At 33.4% G+C, this 16959-nt stretch overlaps 1 protein-coding gene across 1 annotated transcript; it reads left to right on the forward strand.

The window, feature by feature from the left end:
* The first annotated feature begins 10941 nt into the window (after positions 1 to 10941).
* On the forward strand, positions 10942 to 15695 carry LOC114284382 (S-adenosyl-L-methionine-dependent methyltransferases superfamily protein). The gene is made up of 6 exons (XM_082906076.1): positions 10942 to 11289; positions 11399 to 11505; positions 12205 to 12712; positions 14276 to 14394; positions 14548 to 14731; positions 15351 to 15695. The coding sequence occupies exons 1-6, from the start codon at positions 11023 to 11025 to the stop codon at positions 15375 to 15377; spliced, it is 1212 nt and encodes a 403-aa protein (XP_082762202.1). The 5' UTR covers positions 10942 to 11022; the 3' UTR covers positions 15378 to 15695.
* Positions 15696 to 16959: the final 1264 nt, after the last annotated feature.

The raw sequence follows: 16959 nt of genomic DNA on the forward strand, positions 1-16959 counted from the left end.
TAATTTCATCGATTAAAGTGGGTTCTATGATTATATTGGCAAGAAATCCATCAGTCTTGTGTAGAACTAACTCCAAATCTAGTTTTTCTAACTCCCATATAAATGGGTTTTTGTCAATGAGGATGCAAACCAAACTTCTAGTGGTCTCCCGGCTTAATACGTCTGTTACCTCATTAGCCTTGTCGTGGTGGTGCTAAATCTTCACATCATAATCTTTCATAAATTCTAAACACCGTCATTGCCTCATGTTCAATTTTTTTGGTATAAATAAATACTTAAGACTCTTGTGGTCAGTGATAATGACGCCAGATTTTGAGAGCAAAAATCACCGCAGCCAATTCTAGATTGCGGGTTAGGTAGTCCTTTTGTGAGTCTTCAGTTGGCGTGAGGCGTACGTAATAACCTTCCCATCTTGCATAAGAACGTAACCTAGTCAATTATACGAGGCATCACTATAAATTACAAACCCATTCGTCTAAGGAGTGTTAATATAGGAGTTGTCACAAGTCTATTTTTTAACTCCTGGAAGCAACATTCTCATTTGGCGGTCCACTCGAACGGGTGTATTTTTCTAGGTCAACCAAGTCAATAGCGATGCAATCTTTGAGAAATCCTGGACAAAACATCGATAAAATTCGGCCAATCCCAAAAAACTCCAAACTTTAAATACATTAGTAGGTTGCGACCAATCCACGATTACTGCAATCTTTTGTGGATCGACAAAGATGCCATATTTTTCATTGACGTGGCTGAGGAAGTATACACTAGCGATCCAGAATTCACATTTCTTCAACTTGGCATAAAGTTTGTGATCACGTGGTGTCTACAGAGCTGATCGTAAGTGTTGCTCATGGTCTTCTGGTGTTTTAAAGTATATGAGAATGTCGTCAATGAAAGCAATGACAAATTCATATGGTTTGAACACTCGATTCATGAGGTCTATAAAAAGCCGTTGGAACGTTTATGATGCCAAATGACAAGGAATTTGTAGTGTCTATAACGTGTTCTGAAGGCAGTCTTCTCAATACTTCTCTCATCGCCCTTCACTTGTTGATAGCCAAACCGCAAGTCAATCTTTGAAAAAACTTGAGTGCCTTGAAGAGTCATCGATTTGCAGCAAAGGGTACCGATTCTTGATGGTAACTTTGTTCAATTCTCGATAATTAATACACAATCTTATTGTACCATTCTTTTTTTTTTACGAACAATACCGGAGCTCCCTATAGTGAGGTACTTGGTCGTATGAAACTCTTGTCAAGCAATTGAAGTTGTGTTTTCAATTCTTTTAATTTCACCATTGACATGCGATAAGGAGTTTTTGATATTGGTTGCGTACCAGGTTGAGTTTAATGGTGAATTCGACTTCTTGGTCAACTAAGGTACCAGGTAATTCTTTAGGAAAAACATCAAGAAATTCCCGAACTCCATTTTTGCAAATTTGGACAATTTATAATTGTAATAGTTGTATTTCAATTTGTAATAGTTTTAATTTCTAATTTGTAATAGTTTCGCCATAGTGAAAGAAAATGGAGAATGAAAGAAATTATAATCTTCAGGTTTAGAGAAAATCTTTGGGATTAATTTTATTATGTCCAAAGTGTTTTGATTTTCTATAATAAAAACCGAAGTATAGTCTTTGCTAAAGAGTATTTTTTATTTATGTTCAGAAATGGCAACTGAAACGAACTTGGTTTCAAACCTTTGGGGTTTGAGGAAGTACTATTTTTTATTCCCAAAGTGTTAGAAAACCAAGTTTTGAGAAAGGTTTTGGTTATAATTTGATTATTTCCAAAGTATTTTGGTTTTGGGAAAAGAGCATAGCTAAAATATTTTTGATTTTTATTCAGAAATAATGGGCTTGGTTCTGGAAGTACGAGTTAATTTTTATGAGTGGTTTAATTCTGGTAGCAATTTTTATGTGATTGGAAATTGATTTTTAACCTGGTTTATCCCCTAGAAACTTAATTCTGAATTTGTTTCACATTGACAATGAGTCAACAAGCTCTTGAAAGTTTTGTCTAAGGTTAATTGAGTTTTGAGTGAGACCCTTGTCACCCCTCTAGTCTTCTTGGAAACTTTCCAGACCTTGTTCGATTTTGAAGTTAGTGGTGAGATAAGTTTTGAATTAAATTTTAGTTTTTGGGATTTCCTAGTGTTAATTTGGTTTTTGGAGAAATAAAATAGTTGAAATTCTATTATAGTTCTTAGAAATGGCTTCAAAGGTGACAATAGGAAATATTGTTCCACCTGACAACTTTAAGCCTTGCGAGGTTCTTAAAGGAAAATCAAAAGAGATCAAGTGTGATTAAAGAAAATCATAAGATTGCATGATAATATCTCTAATTAATCAAAGGCGATTAATATGCTATCCTTGTGTCAAATATAGTATGTGTGATTGCTATGTGACTTTGCTTAAAAGCAAAGATGAGACAACTCGTTAAGCTATATAAATATATTTTTAGAATTTTTAGAATTCAGAATATATTCTTAAATTGGTGGTTCCTATTGAATGCAAGATCATTCATCACAGAGATAGAAAGCTAGTGGTTCCTAAGAGTGTTAGGCCACTAGCTACACAATTACGAGATTGTGGTTTCTAGTAGTGAATAGATTACTGATCACATGTTAAGACATAATGATTCCTAGTAATGAAAGAGTCTATTGATCATATGTTAAGACATTGTGATTCCTAGTAGCGAAGTGACTACTGATCATAGATTAAAACATTGTGATTCCTAGTAATGAAAAGTATACTCACCACATGCTGAGAAATTAATGACTCCTAGTGATAAGACTACTGGCCATGTTATGAAGTTCTGAATAGTAGATTATTGATCATTAGGTTTGTGATTCCTAATAGTAAGTCTATTGACTTTAAAGTGACTTATTGGACCAAACTTGTTTGATGCCTTGAATTTGAAAAAGACCTAATTCGGTTGATGGCAGTCTAAGAATATATTTTCTGTGATATAATTTTGAGAGTTTCATAATTATTGTGACACAAAGAATTGGTTAAAGACCATGTATGGATTTTTAGAAAGGCCGAAAGCCTTCGTTTAAATTCTACAAATGTGGGGGTGTCATGCAAAAGATGGAAATACCTAAACCTAAGCGAGTAGGAGACCTAAAAATCCATTGCCTTTGTGTTCAATGATTATGCACAATATAGTAATGCATATTGATTTCCTTGTGTATGAATCTGATATTCAGATTTACACAAAAATACCATCATGGAATTGAGGAAGCAGTTTCCACGAGAAAATAGATGAGCCTAGAAGTTGTTACAAGGTTAGGACTTTAAAGTTCTTTTGCCTAATCTTCGTAAACCTATATGGTGGCTAGTAAGGCTAAAAAATTCTTCGAAACTGTGATTTCTCTAGAAAGAAGTAATTAAAATAACTTGATCTTGCATACGTAGTAAGCCATAGGATGCAAGTGAATGAAAGTTGATAAGACATGATTGTTATCAAAGGATACCTGCGAAAAGAAGGCATGGATTACTTTAATATGTGATCACCAGGTATGGTGAGCGTGATCGCAATTGTGCGAAGTCTGGAGATACATCGAAATAGATGGTCAGATAGCTTTCCTATATGAAGATTTAGTTGAATAAATTTTTATGGAACAACCCGAAGGGTTTGCCAGTTCTAGGATAAAGAGGGTCTGTAAGCTTGAAAAGTCATTATATGATTCGAAACAAGCACCGAAACAATGACATGAGAAATTTGACTACACTATGCTGTCAAGTGAGTTTTTATAATCAATAGGTATTGACAAATGTGTTTATGTCAAAGATGCTGACAATAGTATATGTCATTTTGTGTCCGTGTGTAGGTGACATACTCATTGTTGGTAATTATGAGAAGATGTTCAATACTATCAAGTGGATGTTGGACTTTAAGTTTGACACGGGTCTTGCAAATATACATCTGAGAATTAAGATTTTTTGAACATCTGCTGGTAGTGTATTTTCTCGGTCTCATCATTTTGATAAGAGCCTTGAGAAGTATGAGTCAGATACAAATGTGTATCATTATATATATATATTTATTTGTACATATTAAACACATGGGAGGTTTAGACTTTTGTTACTCTCATCTTTTGATGATAGAGTTAATAACCATATTAGTGGCCATGAGTTTTTAACTTTTATAACTCTAGCCCTAATGGCTAGAGTTGATGGCCTTAGTTAAGGATAATTTGATAATCCTATTGATGTCAGCCTTCATGGCTGAGGTTCTCTCCTATAAGTATAAATAGAAGCTTTCCCTCTGTGACAACCTTCATCTTTGATTAGTGTTAAACTGTGTTTGAGCATGATAAGTAATTGATTAGAATGAAATCCTAATCTGTTTGCATGAGTGTATTGTTTGAATTGCATTTCTATCTGTTTGCTACAGAATGATCTGTTCATGTTTTAATTTTGAATTGCAAATTGAAGGTCTTATCGACAGCCGAATCAGAAATTGATTAGTATTATATGCTAATTAGGATTTATGTGATTTTATGGTAGGTTTAATTAAAATTCAATTTGGAATGATTAAATTAGAATAAATAAAGTTAAATTACATTAGTTAGAGTTTATTACATTTTTGCCATTGAAGTGGGCCACTTTGTTAAAACTTTGTTTGGAGCTTAATTCACAATTTGACATACCATTCTTCATCCACCTTCAAGACCAAACGTGAGAGAGGGAGAATTGGGAGAAAAATTGAGTTCAACAAGGGGTCTTGCTTGACACTTAGAAGAGATTGAAGGAGAATTGCATAATTAGGCTTCTACATTAGGAATTCAAGACTCAAGGTAGGAGACTCATCCTCTTGAATATGAATTTGAGTTGTTTCTTGCATGGTTCATGGAAATATTGGAGATTAGAATCAAGTTACAGCCTAAAGAGTTGAATTGAGTAGCAATGTGTGCATGCATGTCCATATCATTGAGTTTTGAGATCATTTACATGAGAATTTCCACATGCATGTCCATATTTTGGTTGTAGTCCATGAATTCACCATGTCTTAGAGTTCAATCTTGCATTTGACTATGTTTTGGAGCATTGGAATCCATAAGAACTCATGCATGTTATGTTCTTACATAGTTCATGAAAGTTTCTTTGAAATTGTGTTCAATTGTCTCACCCTTGGGCTTGATTTTACAAAATTGATCTTCAAAGCATGTTGTAGTATGAGTTTTCAAGTGTTTTTCAGAAAATTGGCCCCAAAAGATTGAGTTTTGATAAGTTTAATTCTTGGTTTGAGCTTTGGAAGCAAATCTGGAAAACCCAGATTTTGGTTTCCACGCTCGAGCGAAGGATTCCACGCTCGAGCGACCACTCGAGTGACGGAATGCTGGCTCGAGCGTAGTTTGCAAGCTCTCAGGTTTTTGTGGACGCAGAAGCACGCTTGAACGATGAGACCTGCGCTCGAGCGAAGAACTGTGTCTCACGCTCGAGCGAGCATCGAGTAGAGATTTTCAATAACCAGTACTTTTTCATTTTCACAGACCGCTCGAGCGAGGGAGTCTACGCTCGAGCGACCCCTCTGTTTTGGTAAGCTCACTCGAGCGTAGAAATCCACGCTTGAGCGAGACCCCTGTTTCAGCAAAAAAATTGAAAAGTGTTTTAAAGCACATTTTTGTATCCTCATTCCATCCTAGACATTCCTAAGCCATGTTTAAAGCATCTTAATGAGGATAATGTTATAGAACCACACCGAGTCAAGTTAAGGGGCTAACTTATTAATCCCAAGTATGTAACTTAGTGTGTGCTCGTTCTATAACTATGTAGGGTTGGCATTTGAGGATGCTGACTAGCCTGTCTATAGCCCAGTACTCTGTGAGTAACAATGTTGTAAAGATATGTTCATCTATAATTATTTCTGAACGATTGACTGTACTACCTTCTGAAGTGACATTTCTTACTGAATGAATGTTTGCCTTATTTGTAAATTGTATTCGTGGTATTCATAGCAACTTACTGTTATTGTAATGTTATTGCTACTGTTACAAAGATCTCTGTCAGTTCCAATGTTTGGAATTACTACTGTTTACCATTATGATGGCCATCAACTGACTGTTCGGTGTCTATTAAGACCTACTGTACTGTTTTGCTATTGGACGTATCACGTATGACTGTTATGAATTCTAAATGACTGATACGGCATGAAATATGAGCCACTGATTGAATAACTGATTTACTGATGCAAATGACTGGTTTAATTAATGAAAGGACATTCATTCTTAACCCTTTTACGCATATGTTATTCACTGGGCTTTAGCTCACTGTTTGTATTTATATGTAGGTGTCCAGGCACCGGACCAAAGCTAGGATCGTCAAGTTAAGCTCTCGTTTTGTCGAGCCAACTATTGTGCCTCACTTCGAGGTTCCAAGTCCGTTCAAGTCACGGTTGTTTTGGGGTGTTTCAGATTCACCATTTTGTCTCTGTTTTGTAATAGATGAATAAGACTTTCCGACTGTACAGTAATGTTGAAGGGATTTGGTCCCTAACCCGGATGTCATGTATATATAACGTATGTGTATATGTTTTGGTTATGAATGTGGCTTGTGCATAAAAGTCTTTTTACATTCAGGTTTTCACAGCTCATTGGACATCTTTTATTTACTGTTTGGCTTCCGCCAGCCCCTTACTTTGTATTACTGTCATTACTGTTAAGCAGGCCTTTGGTAATCACAGATTACTGGCCGGTTGCGATGCTAAACCCATAGGGGCGAGTTTGGGTCGTGACACCCTCCAACTTAGTAGAATAATTTTTGGAGAGATTTTTGATAGAAAATGAGATGGTGTTTTGAGATAATAAAGTTAAAGATGATTTTTAAACTGAAGAAAATTTTTCCTATCTTCTTTGACTCCTGTTAGAGAGAGAGTGCTAAGTTCGCCGAAACTATTCAAAAGGTGCTTCGGTATTAACTGGTTTTGACCATCAGAAGACAGACGTTAGCGTGCCTCCAACACCCATCAGGAGGCAGTGAATATATTTTAAAGAAACTGTCGTATCACACAAGTTTCGGATTGCATCTCTTATCTTTTGTTCTTCAAATTTTAAGATTTAAATTATTTCTTGTATATTATTTTGTACGTCTATGTGGATCCGTCTTGTAATATGTTTCATGATGTAATCTACTTCATTGATATATTTTTAGTTTTGTAATTTATTCTATATATTTCATTCTTTAATTTTTTTAAAAAAAATAATATTTTGTCACTTCTACTTAATTTATTTTATATATTTTTTAATATTATTATGAAAAAGTACCAACATCAACATCATCTTCAAAGCTCAAAAACACATATTTGTTTCATCAGATCTTGTACAAAGGTGAACAAATTTATGTGCATGCTAGTCCATTTGTGTGTTGGTAATATTGAACAGAAGCAAAGTGTCTTCTGTTTTGTGTATATTGATTGATATATGGTTATAATGAACTTATATTCTCAATCTAATGGAGGGCCATGAGACTGACAGTGGTGATATCCGGTGAGAGTTTTGTTAAATTTATATATATATGTATCCATGGACCAGAGATTTTGAAGATTTTGAAACTTTGTGATGTATATATATATACTACATATAGAGAGAGAGTATCCATTGAGAGCTTTATGATGTATATATATATACTATATGATTTTAGCAATTGAATTTCAGTATCATGTTTTTGATTCTTAGATATTTATATTCTCAACCATTCTTTCCATATCTAATCTATATACTCACAGAGACATATATATATATATATATATATATATTGTACAAGTTTGAGATCTGAAACAGATCCTCTATTTCTCCTCCTATCTTCTCTTTTATTTTATTTTATTTTTTTCTTTTAATAGTAGTTTTAGATCTGAGATATGAAACAGATCCTATCTCTTTTTTTTCTTTTTCTTTTGATAGTTGTTGTTGGTGATGATTTTTTTTTTTTAGAAGGTTGTTGATGATGATGATGAAACAGATGGCAAAGCGAACAGATAAAAAAATTTAAAAGTGAACATATAAAAAATTATTGTTCTAAAATTTGAATAGCTAGTGGAACAAAATTTAAGGGGAAAAATTGAACAAATAATAAAATTTGTACAAGTCGATGTAAACAGATAAGCGAAAATGGTGTGAATCTGAACAGATAGAAAAAATAGATTATAAAAATTCAAAAGATAGGTTAAAAAAATCTGAACAAGTGGACAAAAATTTTTAAAAGTCAACAAATAAATTAAGGGATAAAATTAAAAACAAAATATCCTTCAAATCACTAAACTATTTCACAAATAGTGGATCTCCTTTATCAACAAAAAATATCCATTGGACCTAACGTCTTATACCTTCCTTAGCTTGAACTTTTCAACAATTTTCTCAAAAAATTACTTATTTAAGACAAGTTTGGGAAGTTTGGGTAATAGTTGAAGTCAAAAAATTATTAATAAACGTCAAAGAATTACACCAAAAAAAAAAGAAGTTAAAGATTTCATTTTCTATTTACTTTTTATACTTTTTTTTTCATAAAAAAGTCAAAAAATTATCGCAACCATATTAATTTTTTTTTACTATTTTAATAAAATTACTAAAATAGTTTATTCTCAAAACAATTTTTAGATACGTTCAAAGAAAACTGAAAGGTCAAAATAGTCAATTACATGAGGTCATGTTTGTTTGTTGGGTTAAGTTAGATAGTATTAGAAAATGAGATTAAGGGACGGTTTGGGATGTTTGTACTTTTTGACTTTTTATAACAAAAAAAAAATGTGTAGAAAAGTAGAGAAAGTGGGTAAAAAGTAGTGAGAAAATGTTGACAGATGTTGATTGATGTGACCTAAATAAGTGTGTGTATGTAAAAAAAAGTGTATTTTTTTAATGCATGCAACCAACTAAAAAAAGTCAAAAAATTAAAAAATATTATAAGTTTTCACATTATTTTATCTATTTTTTTTACACATCTTTCCATAAAAAAATTTAAAAAACTAGCTAAAATAGTCAATTGATATAAGTTGGAGATATAAAATAAATTACGTTTGTTTGTTTATTAATATGGTGATACTAATTAATTGGGATAAATCCATAAAATTATGTAAATTTTTAATTCATATAAAGGTGATTTTGTTGTTTTAAAATTGAGAGTAATCATCAATCTATTTGATTTTGAAATTTTCAAGAATATATTTTTTCTCTCTTTCTCTTCTTTTTTATTTTTTATTTTTTGTTTTTCTAATTTACCGCATACGTCTGGTAATCCCCATTAATACCCTCAAGTTGTTGTTAACCCATCCCAAATTTATTACATTGTCATGATCCTTAAAACTTTTCACTATCCCAAAAGCACTAGTGAATTCATTAACCATTGTAACTATCATCGTCTTTAACCATAACTGGACATTGTGAAAACCTTATCAAACTAGTGAGAGGTTGGATGTTGTGTCAATAGAGGTAAGGGAAATTTTGGAGGTGGAAGAGATGAATGGTAGATGAGGTAGAAACGTTGTAGTAGTGATAGTTTAGGTATAAGATGAGGTTCGTGATAGACGAAGTAGGAATTGAAGGAAGAGGCATGTAAAAGGTTTTGATAGTAGAATATGTTGGTGATTGGAATTAGTATATGAGAGTTAGGGGCAAAAGGAGTAGTGGAGGTAAATCGAAGGAATAAAAGTTAGAAAGAAAATTTAAAGATTAGAGAACTGAAGATATATGGAGAAGGTGGAGGTTGACAGTGAAAGAGGACAATAAAAAGGGTTTCAAAGTTTACAAAACTTAGAGAAAAAGAAAAAAGAAGATGTGCTATAATTTTGGTTTAAAATTTATAGGAGTAATTAAAAAGATTAGTCTTCTATTATATGGACTTTTTAAAATAAATTAGACGAACATTTGACCCTTAAATAGTTTGTAACATATACTTTTTATATAAATATTGTTATATGTATATATTATTGTACAATTATTATAAATGTCTTTTTGATACTATAAATTATGTATAATACCATTTTATTTTATATATTTGATTAAAATTATAAAAATATGACATGTTTTTGTCAAATACACGTACCCATAAATCTATGATTTGATAAGTCTAACATTTAGATACATATTAATACTTGACATTCATATCCGAACTCATGAAATATAGGAATAGTCTAAATTTATATAATAATGTATTATTCATTATGTCACATGGCACATCATGATTGCCAACATGAAATTTTTTAACTAATTAATAAATATTAACTATTGGAGCCAATTCAAAAAAAAAAAAAAAAGAGCTAAAATTAAAAAAATATTGAAATTTGAGGGAACATAATGTAATGGGTCCACTTTGTCTCAGGTTGAGATTAAGATTGGATCCATTCAGTCTGATTTATGGAGTTTATTTTTTGGGTCCGTTTTGATAATCTGAACCGTTGAATGTGTAGAACTCGTCGAGTACTATATGCCTATAAAAAATCACGTTGATCAGATATCAATAGCTATGTGATCAACTCAATTTTGTATAAAAAAAAGAACGGTAAAAAAATTAACGGTTGATAAAAAACTATTTTGTTCACATAGCTATCGATATCCGATCAACGTAATTTTTTACAGGCATATAATACTCGCCGATTCCTATACATTGACGATTCAAATTATTAAAACAAAACCCGTGATAGCCCCTCACGGACCCAACAATACGCTCCGGTCCGATCTTGGACCAGACAAAAGCCACTGCCTAATGTAATTTAGGCCCCGTTTGGGGACTTACTTTTTTAGCCAATTAGTCAAAAAGTTACTAAATTAGCCAAAAAGCCAACAACTTATACCAAAAAGTCAAAGATTCTCTTTTCTCTCAACTTTTTGCACATCTTTTCGTAATTAACCAAAAAATCATCTCAAATATACAAATTTTTTTTACTTACCTTTTTAATCAAGTAACAAAAAAATTACTAAATTAGCCAGTTCCCAAACGAGCCCTTACTCAAAAAACAACTTTGGAGTGTAAAGTTTGCAGGACCTCTGTCGTATTTCAGGCGACGGCAGTGGGAAGGGAGGACTGAAATGGGGAAGCAAGGAAAGAAGCAGCGGCACCATCACCAAAACAAGGCTTCTCGCAGAGGAGGTGCCTTCTTCAACCCTGAAGATGACGAAGATCAACAATACCCACTTGGTCCACCTTCCTCTTCTGCTTCCAAACTCACCCTCTCTGATGACGATAAACAATCCGAAGAAGAAGAAGCAGAAGCAGAGGAAGAAACCCAAAATGATCAAAACCCATCAAATGGTGATATCCCATCAAAGTTTTCACTCTATCAACAATCTGTGCAGGTGAGGTGAACCCATTTACATCAATCTCTAAATTCTCCCCAAAACTTCCAGTTTATGTTGTTTCTATGTATACAATTGTGATGGTGGGTGTTTGTGTTCTTGATTGCAGTCCCCAAAAGGAGACATAAGTTATCTGCAGAAGTTCTTTCTGATGTATGTGGGTGGGAGGTTACCTCTTCATCTCCAGGAAGATTTCTGTGGCACTGCTCTTCTTAGGTAAGGATTACTACACTTCTTTGATCCTTTTGTCATTTTTTTTTCCCTCTTCATATAATGGTGCTGTGTTTATGTAATCATTTTGTCATGATGTGGGTATTCCGTCCATTTAGGCAGCTTTGTTGCAGCAAGAGAAAATTGACACACTAACAAAAAAGAAATACTTGTAAAAGTAGTTTTATTGGGTACTTCCTATTACAATTTGGTGATTGAGAATCGTTTTTGGATTAATTTGTTGTCCACATTTGTGTTAGAAAAAAAAAAAAAATTAAAAAATTGAAGGTTAGCTGTTTGTCGAAATGCTTGAGATAGCTATCGACACTGAATTAGTCTGCCTGTATGAAATGCAGATGGTGCATTTTATGAAAAAGTAGTCTTACAGTTTTTGGTTTGCAGAGTTTGCTTGTGTAGTCAACGTGGCTTTAGCAACCCTTTGCATTTTCGCGTTTTCGACCTAGTAATACATTTTTCTGAATTTTAATTATGGAAATACAGCTACTATAACTTCATCTTTTTCATGCTCAAAATATGGTTGGGAATTGATTGGCATGTGGCAACTGACTTTAGGTTGCTTGTTATTAGGGTTTTTGTTTTGTATAAAGCTTAAAAGTGCGAACCAAAAGTCTTTAACTTGCCTCTCACAGGCGATCTCCAAGTCCAATTTGAAGTGCTGACATTATACTTTTATGTACTTGGCAGTTCAGAATGGCTACGAAGTGACTCCAGAAGGACTGCTGTAGGATTAGACTTGGACCTCGAGGCGCTTAATTGGTGTATGGAAGAAAACATTAACAAAATTGGGGCTGATGGGTATTCAAGAATATCTCTGTTTCATGGAAATGTCTTGCATCCTCATGAGTCTCAATTAGTCAAGTTTGACAACCAATACCTTGTGGGAAACATTACTCTGAATGATAATGAAGATGATGGTTCGGAGACAGCTCCGCCGGATTCTACTGTACAAGAAAGCCCCAGTGGTTTTAACAATGGTAAATTAATGAAGGATTTCCCGTTGCCGGCAAGAGATATTGTATGTGCTTTTAACTACAGTTGTTGCTGTCTACATAGTCGCATAGAGCTGCTTTCATATTTCAAGCATGCCCGTAATGATTTGTCTAGAAAAGGTGGTATATTTGTGATGGATTTATATGGTGGCACATCATCAGAGTGTGAGCTTCGGATGCAGAGGAAGTTTCCCAATTTCACGGTATGCTCTTTTTGCTTTGAAAACATTTTAGATATGGCCATGTCATGAGCTCATGATGTACCGATGAGACTGATTTCCATTTGTCACTATCTTTTCAAAACACTCATGATTGAAAGGGGACCTAATTTTTTTCATTGATTTGAATTTGATCACTACGCCTACCAAACATGAAGACAGAAATCAAGTGGTCTAAATATTTACATTTTATTCTCTAAGGAGCTTCATATCAATAAAGTTCCTCTTTTATGCAGGCATCAACGATTAGGATGCATCCATTGACTTGTCGCAAATCACAATTACCAGTATAGACTTTCATTTCTGAATCCGGATGTTTTGGATATCTATTGATGCAAACATGAATCTGTTCTTATAAATTATAATGTTCTAGCATTACACATGCTGAAGTTCATACTTGTTCTCCTACCAACACTCCTCGTTTTTGGGTTGTTCTCTTTATCTGACTATGCAATAAGTCCAAACTATTGAGGCAAATTGATTAGACCAAACTATAGTTAACTATCAAGTATCCCCTAGAACTTTTAAACAAGTGAGCCCCTAGCATGAAATCTTGATCTCTCTTTGTAGCACAATAACATGCATGTGCACCAAGCCAACCAGAGGTTCACACGTATCCTGAATTTGTTTAGGACTAGTGCTTATATAGACTCTAAAATTAAGGTGTTGGAAGCACCCCACTAACTTTTCACTCCGTTTGGATTGAGGGGTTTGGTGAGAAAAGAAAAGAAATGAAGAGAATGAAGTTTCTCATCACTTATTTAGATGATTAATGAGGTGAGTAATGGTGAGAAATGAAGAGGCATGGTGAGAAACACAAATCACACCAAACTTAAGTTTTGTTTCTCACCAAAAGTGGTGAGATTTGGTGAAAAACCAAAATTACTCTTTTAATCATAGCCCATCCAAACAAGAATGTGAGAAATCACAATCATTTTTTTTCTTTTCTCACCTAGGTGAAAATTCTAATAATTTCTTTTCTTTTTTCATCTCCCGATCCAAACGGAGTGCTAGTATTAGTAGAAGCATGCAAGAATATTTATTGTTTGCTAAGAAACATGAACACTTTTAACAAAGTGGTCTGTCATGTCGGATACCGATATAACACTACATTCATTGGACACGTTTCAGACACTTGAGAAACACATGTTACATGTGTCCATTCATATGAAGCGCATTACAAGTATAAATAAAATAATTTGGAATCCAATGATAAACGAAAAACAACGTAAATTTACATTTAGTCTTCTCCTTTAGACTTTTAACACTTATCCCTAAATATGATATATAATAAATGTATAAAACTATATTTTGCGCATCTCATTCACGTGTCGTGTCTAACATTTTTTGAAAATTTCAATGTTGCCGCGTCGTGTCCGTACTTAAATTGTTTGCATCTCTGCCCTCCTAAACATAGAACAATTTAAATTCATTGATAAATCCCTGTTGCTCTTTGAACACAAGAAACCTCTTTATTCACAGTTTCTAAATTAAAATTGGTTTGAAATTTTGCATTCTTACTTGGGTTATGCTTTTAACTTCTTCTAGTATGTTTGGGAGCAAGCTGGATTTGACATCATTCAACGCAAAACAATAATTAGTCTCCATTTTCATCTCCAAAAGCAGCAGAAAAAACTTCGTCACGCATTTTCATACAGCTGGAGGCTGTAAGTTTGTTGCCTTCCCCAGCAATATGTATTCTTTATTATAGATTTTTTATTTATTTTTTTTTTTTTTGTCTTTGTTGTTGTACCAGATTGTGATTACTCATGTTTATGATAATATCTGAAAAGTTTAAAAAATGTCTTCTGTTTTCACAGCTGGTCATTGCCTGAGATCAAAGACTGCTTGGAAGAGGCGGGGTTTCAGTCTGTCCATTTTTGGATTCGAGAGATGCCAAATGCTGGAGAAATCAGAAGCATGGAGGGATTCGGTTCGGGACAAGATGTGAAATATGAAGAGGTCTCCAGTTTTGAGCAACAAGATTCATGGAATGCTTATATAGTAGGTGTTGCATAGTCATGTTGTCTTTATCAACTTATGTTTGCGCTCATTTATTGTTAACTTCTACGAATCTATTCCATTTTCACATTTTTTTTTTCTTTCTTTCAATAAAGTGTTAAAACATGGACTGACGTATTCTATGTATGTTTGTGTATTCAATCAGCAAGACAAAAACTGAACTTGAACCTTGAATTTAAGGTTGAGAAACCAACCATATATAGAATATATACACTTTGGTCTATGAAGCCACCAAGTCATCTTTAAATTGCAAATTAGCATTCCAATAGTTTGGTACAAAACATTTTCGTGTTTTTTATGAAGAATGCTTTTTCACAAAAACTGTTTTCTGTATTTGGTTTGATCCTGAAACTGACGTGCTAATGGTTGTGGTAGAGGTGGTGGTGGGGAGGGATGGTGATAGTAGTGGTGGTGGTAACATTGGTGGTGTGGGTTAGACTTTATTTTGGAAACTGACAATTGGGTGATTTGTTTGCCTTGCTATATTAGGGATAATGTGTGATGAATGTTGGCTATACACTCATTTGCTGTTCAGTTCTTTATATAACTGCTGTTGGAGATCTTGAACTTATGTGTTTTTTGTTTTGTTTTTTGGGTACAGGACCTTGAATTTATGTTGGCTAGGTAAATGAAGTATTTCTTTCCAATTTTATCGGGTGTACCCGAAGGGATAATGATGTATTTCTTTACTGGGTGGGTTATACAATTTTTTTTTTTTTTTTTTTGGAGGCTGGGTGGATGAGTTTATGGATTTAATGCTCAGTTCGAATCTCTCTTTTCTTTTTCCCCCTCCTGTCGATTGTGAGGGCTTCTCTTTGGTTGTTGATCCAATTGGAGAGGGATGTTCTTGGGCTCATTGGGTCCACTCTAGGGCCAATTTTGATGATCTGATTTGTTTTAAGGCCTGTTGAGAAGATTATCAATATGAAAAATTAAGTTTATTAGATATTAGTAATTACATGATTGAATCATATTTGTCTCATAAAATATGATTTTGAGAATAGTCTAGCTATTAATGTTTGATCAACTCGATATTTTGCATCAATGTTTCAATTAATGGATCTTGCAAAATTGAAAATGAATGGTTTCAACCATTCAAAGTCTCAGTACTTACCAATACCCACCAAGATGGATCTTGTCATATAAGCTGTTTGAAATGGACCTAAAGTAGATCCACCAAGCCCAACAGTACCACCAACTATAGAGTAGCTCCCTAGGAAAAAAAAAGAAAAAGAAAAGAAGCCCCAAACTTGGATTTGAAATGGTTACTTGAACATTTTAATATTTCTAATGAGAAGAGTACATGCATATTAGCAAAATTAGGGTCTAAAGAGGGTTACTTTTCATGACAATCTCATCATAGATATAGAGTGACCTCAACTCTAAGTAATTGCAGGTCAAAGACTATGCCTTTTTTAATCAAACCCATTAATTAAAGCTTCACCACATGTTAACCTACCTCCCATAAGAATTAGGCAAATAATCAAGTATCACATTTTTGAGATTCTATTTTAATACATTATTAAATTATTTAAGATTATAATTTACTCTTAATAAACTTTATATTTTTTCTCAAATTATCCTTTAAAATACAGCCAAATAAAAAACAAAGTGAGGAGAGAGAAACAAAAAACTCAAATCACAAGTTCAAATAGAGCGTATATATATAACAGAGATTCAATTACAGAGGCAGAGGGCTTTGGTTTCTCCACATTTTGTTTTTTGGCCAAAGCAACAAATCATATAGCATTTTCTCGAGGTTTTTGTATATAAATCTTCACATTCTTAGGGTTTTCTATTCAATGCATTGTTTTTCTCTGATTTACAGCTTTTGAACCCAACTGGGTTTCTTCTGAATCATCTCGTGTGTCTCTGTAACATAGTAGTGACTCTCATTCCTTTGCGTAACCCAAAATCATCCAACCATCCAAAAGAACAAAAATAAAATATCTATATAATAATGATACTGAGGATTATAGTGGGTTTTGGTGAAGTAGATGGGAGTTTTGGAATAAAAAAGAAAACAAAAAGATAATATTTGAAACTTAGGGAAGAAGATGAAAAGAGTTGAACGTATAAATGGTTTGAATATATTAAAAAAATATAATTATTTTAGGGCTTAATGTGTATTATTCTTATTAATAAATTTACATTAAAGTATAATAAGAATTAAAATTTTAATTGGATGTCCTAAGTTATTATTTGGTGCA

This window comes from Camellia sinensis, chromosome 14 (assembly GCF_055761805.1).
Source record: "Camellia sinensis isolate YWXY chromosome 14, ASM5576180v1, whole genome shotgun sequence".
Classification (NCBI taxonomy): domain Eukaryota; kingdom Viridiplantae; phylum Streptophyta; class Magnoliopsida; order Ericales; family Theaceae; genus Camellia; species Camellia sinensis.

Excerpts from the sequence above, each read along its gene's own strand:
- LOC114284382 (XM_082906076.1), top strand. The coding sequence starts at position 11,023 with ATGGGGAAGCAAGGAAAGAAGCAGCGGCACCATCACCAAAACAAGGCT. Across the intron at positions 14,395-14,547 it reads TTTTCATACAGCTGGAGGCT|CTGGTCATTGCCTGAGATCA; the intron begins GTAAGTTTGTTG and ends CTGTTTTCACAG. Across the intron at positions 14,732-15,350 it reads ATTCATGGAATGCTTATATA|GACCTTGAATTTATGTTGGC; the intron begins GTAGGTGTTGCA and ends TTTTGGGTACAG.